Source organism: Octopus bimaculoides, chromosome 15 (assembly GCF_001194135.2).
Source record: "Octopus bimaculoides isolate UCB-OBI-ISO-001 chromosome 15, ASM119413v2, whole genome shotgun sequence".
Classification (NCBI taxonomy): domain Eukaryota; kingdom Metazoa; phylum Mollusca; class Cephalopoda; order Octopoda; family Octopodidae; genus Octopus; species Octopus bimaculoides.
In genome coordinates this window covers 52,659,092-52,663,957 of record NC_068995.1, presented here as the reverse complement: position 1 = coordinate 52,663,957, position 4,866 = coordinate 52,659,092, and the positions used below count along the sequence as shown (strand labels likewise).

The following is a 4,866-nucleotide window of genomic DNA, read 5'->3' as shown; positions in this document are numbered from 1 at the left end:
TATATATATATATATATATATATATATATATATATATATATATATATATGCATATGTGTCTATATACATGTATGAATATATGTACATACGTACATATGCACATACCACTTACAATACTGAAGGACATGTCAATAAAAAAGTACTCTGCGAAAATAACATCACCAAAATACAAAGACCAAAAAACCAACCAAAAGCAGCAACCGAACAGATAAGTCCACTGCTTCTGGAATACTCAATATTCCAACCAATATTAGAGTAAATCACGGAAAAATATAGAAATGTAACTTTTATCGTAAAAATTATTCGTCTATATTCTTCAAAAGATGCCACTTTCAAAGATGACAGAGTTTGGAGGATATAAAAGGGTATTAAACTTTCTAACATTCTAATGCTGGGAGAAATTATTGTATTTAGTCAAGTTGGTCATGTACATAAATATATATATAGATAGATAGATAGATATGTATACATATATATATATATATATATATATATATGTGTGTGTATGTGTTTGCATGTGTGTGTACATATATATAAATATGTATATATATATATATATATATATATATATATATATATATATATATATATATATAAATGTGTGTGTATGTAAATGGTGTATGTGTGTGTGTATATATATATATATATATTACATTATATCACATTATATTTTATTATACTTTATCATATTTTATTTTGTATTATATTCTATATACATATGCACATACACACATACAGTTGTTAATGTTTAACCCCAGGTCATTTCAGATCCAAAAGATTTATGATCAAAGGTCTTCCAACTGTGACTATTTCGTCTTTGTTTTTTTTTGTTTTTTTTTGTTTTGTTATTGGGGGAGTGTTATTTTTTTTTTATTGTAGATGTTCTAAATCTAGGATTACATTATCCAATGTATCCAAACGATCTGTCTTTCTCTTCATAAAATGTAGGCTATAATTTGAATGACACTTGACTGCTATTTCTAGCAGTTGAACATACTACATTGAGCAACCTTCATGCTCTTATTATTTTTGTTGTTGTTGTTGCATGCTGGACTATAGCCTGGGCTGACCAATGCCTTCTGATTGGATTTGTTAGATGAAAACTTAAGGAAGCTTGCTGTATACAAAATATTTCTTTGTTCTGTTTCATTTCTGTACATCTTGAAATCAATTCCTACCAAGAAAATCAACTCTACTTTTCTTCCTTTGAAAAACCAATAAAATTAATTCCAGTTCTATTCTAAGATCAGTTCCGTGAATTTTACATTCTCCATGGTCAATATTTTGTCTTGGCACAAACCAAAATATATTGATGTTGTATTTATACTTGTCCGCTTTATCTTTTCCAGATCCTCCAGACGTGCAAGTGGTAACGCCACCAAATGCCACTGAAGGAACTCAAGTAAATTTGACGTGCGTCGCTGATGGAGAACCTAATAGATATACATACAGGTGGCAGCACAAGTGGGGTGAAATTATCCTACAAGAGTTCGACAACGTTGAGACAAGCTCAGAACCAGCTGTGTTAACTTTAGAAAATGTAACATTTGAAGATGGCGGCACTTATAGATGCTTAGTTGAAAATGGTATTCCAGATAGAAATGGCAATATTATGAAATCAGGTTCAGCTGAATTTATCATACAAGGTACGAAATAGTTTGACTTAGTTGCTTCCTTGTTTTCTTTCTTTTATTTTAGTTTTATTTTATGTTGACCAAGTTGACAGAGTTATTTTAACAACACTATAAGCACCCAAGCAAAGCAATACTTTTGGGGTCCTGTCATACCCAATCATAGCAGTCATGTTGGATTTCAGCACGTTTGAAATGTATGATGTTACTACTTTTAAGCAAATCATCATGTTTCCCATAAATGCTCAATCTTCTACTTGCATTCTTTTTGTTTGTTTGTTTTTTTTCACCATCTTTTCAATAAAATTTAAAGATATATTCCATATTACTTATGCATTAATTCACTATGAGTTTTTTATATGTTCCTATATTTAATCCAATATTTCCAATATTTTGGCATATTTTTCTAGTATCTAATTTATAGATAGAGAGTCTGAATTATTCGTATTTGTTATATTTGACTACAAAACAGTTGATAATAGTCTAAATACTAATCCGTTTCTTTTACTTTTTCTTTTTTCACTTTCAGCTAAACCCGTTTTCGAGATAGATGCCATATCAAATGTTTCTATTGAATATGGTGGCAATCTGAGTATATCTGTTAGCTTTTATTCATTCCCAGTCTATAGCGAAATGTCCTGGTCTTTCGATGACTCGATAACATCTGAGCCAGACATTAGTACAGAAATACAACCGACAATAGTGTTACTCTCAACATATGGCAGAGAAGTGACAGCCGAGGGACATGCTGTTATATTCACAATAACTGACCTGAGAGAAACAGAAGTCCGTACACTTAATTTGAATATTAGCAACTCAGTTGGAACCAGTAGTCATCAAATCACAATAATTCCTGCAGGTAACATAACTATTTGGTGTTTCCTATTAATTCTTTAGTGTTTCAACAGCCCAAATGTTCTACCTGTCTTATGTTCAAACCGATCAGATTTGGCCTCTCATAAATACACTACAATGTCATTCTAAAAATAAATCACATCCTGAAAATCTTGATTATAGGATAAGGCATGATTAATTCTTGAGTGAGTAATCTGAAGGTTAGAAGGTCAGCAAGAAATAACAACTATCTTCCTTCTTTTCTTTTGCTATGGCTTCTATATGTACAGGAAAATATATGTAACACACAAAATTTCATATGGATTTGTATTTATACTAATATAAAATTATTTTATATTTAAACTTTTATAAAACTCGATATTAATCTTTACACAGAATTAATTAAACGTGGGTTCTTCTGTAGAACTAATTAAATATATATTATCTATAATTAATCATTAATTTATTCATATACATCACATGATGTTCCATAATTTTTATTCTGCATTTCTTAAAACTCTATATTGCTTAGTGAAAACACCTGGATATTTATTAATGTAATATATATTAATGAAAATGTAACCTCTCTTCCCATTTTAAACAGATCTTTGAAATGGGGCATAAAAGTTCATCATTAAACAACTATTTATGATTGTTCATTTTCAAATGACCCTTAAAAAGTAGCTTCTAAGTAAACTTTTAACTAACCCTTGAAACTGTCCCTTCTAAATCCATCTTTAACTGATCCTTGTTATCTTTAAATGACCCTCAAAATGTTGCTCTACCTTTTAACTGCTCCTGTTTTTTTTTTAACTGAACCTCTTAGGTCATCTGTAACTGACCTTTGAATAATAACCCCCAGGGTCATCTTTAACTGTATGTCTGGTTTTAATCGGTAGGTCCACCATTAGAACCAATGGATTTCACAGTTGTAAATATAACTCATACAAGCATCACAGTAAAATGGACTCCAGCATTTAATGGAGGTTATGAACAGCTGTTTTATTTGTCCCACCGACCTATTTCATACGATGGTGAATGGATAGAAACAATCCACGCAGACCAAGGAAATGGCAATGATATCTTCGTAACTATCAATAACCTGAAACGTGGCGCTAAATACGCTTTCTCGTTGCACACTGAAAACACACGCCCTGGCGAACGCAACAGAAGTCAAACTCTGAAGTTTACTACCAAAACTGAAGGTCAGCCTTTTTTTTTTGTTTTTTTTATTCTGTTTTTGATAAATAAAATTGTCTTTCATTTTAGCCATCTTACTTTTTAACTGATTCCAGCTGCTGCACTCTGGCCATGCTGGGGCACTGTCATCTCTGTGGTGTTTTTGTTTTCTTTATGTTGTTTGTTTCTCTTATATATTTTTACTTGTTTTACTTATTTCAGTCACTGGACTGTGGCCATGCTGGAACATTACCCTGAAGGGTTTTAGTTGAATGAATCAACCCTAGTATTTATTTCTTTTAAAGCCTGGTACATATTCTATCAGTCTCTTTTTCTAAACCACTAAGTTACAGGGACATAAACAAACCATCACCAGTTGTCAAACAGTTATGCAGGACAAACGCGCACATACACACACACACACACACACACAGACACAAATACATGCATATACATATATGGTGGGCTTCCTTCAGTTTCCATCTGCTGAACCCATTCACAAAGCACCTGTCAGCCGAGGGCTATAATAAAAGACGCCTGCCCAAAGTGTTACACAATGGAACTGAACTCAGAACCACATGGTTGGGAATGAAACATCTTACCACACAACCACACCTGCACTATGTCACATAAACTTCACCTTTCATTAACACAGACCATCAACCATTTTACTTGAGCTCCATCATTTTCTTTTTTTTAAATATTATTTATATTGTTGTCTTTTTTATACTTATTGTTTTTTTGTTTGTTTGTTTTTTTCTTCAGAAATCCAAACAGTGAGAATATCACCATCATCAATTACTACTGGAACAGCGTTAGGTTTTATAATCGGTGGAATGATAGCAGCTGCTTTAGTCATCACTGCCTGTTTCCTGATTGGCCGGATTGCATGCCGAGGATCAAATAGAAATGGTAAGTCATTGAATATATTATAACTTTGATGAACTATACACACACACATACATACATACATACATATATATATATATATATAATACTCAAATCATGAGTGTGTATGTATATATATATATATATGTATATATATATATATATATATATATATGTCTTTTATTAGTAATCAACAGATTGTACAGAGTGACTCTGAGAGTTTCATGCACCTGACTCTCATCCCTTGAGTCAACTTCTGCTGATTATAAATAAAATATATGTATATATATATATATATATATATATATATGTATGTATGTATGTATGTATGTAT

General features: G+C 31.4%; 1 protein-coding gene across 1 annotated transcript in view; it reads left to right on the top strand.

The window, feature by feature from the left end:
* LOC106878166 (synaptogenesis protein syg-2) overlaps positions 1–4,866 on the top strand; it is a 180,518-nt gene that overhangs the window by 136,889 nt on the left and 38,763 nt on the right. The window contains exons 10-13 of the mRNA XM_052973352.1: positions 1,350–1,646; positions 2,161–2,490; positions 3,365–3,670; positions 4,410–4,556. Coding sequence (XP_052829312.1) covers positions 1,350–1,646; positions 2,161–2,490; positions 3,365–3,670; positions 4,410–4,556 — 1,080 coding nt within the window. The remainder of the gene's footprint in view (positions 1–1,349; positions 1,647–2,160; positions 2,491–3,364; positions 3,671–4,409; positions 4,557–4,866) is intronic.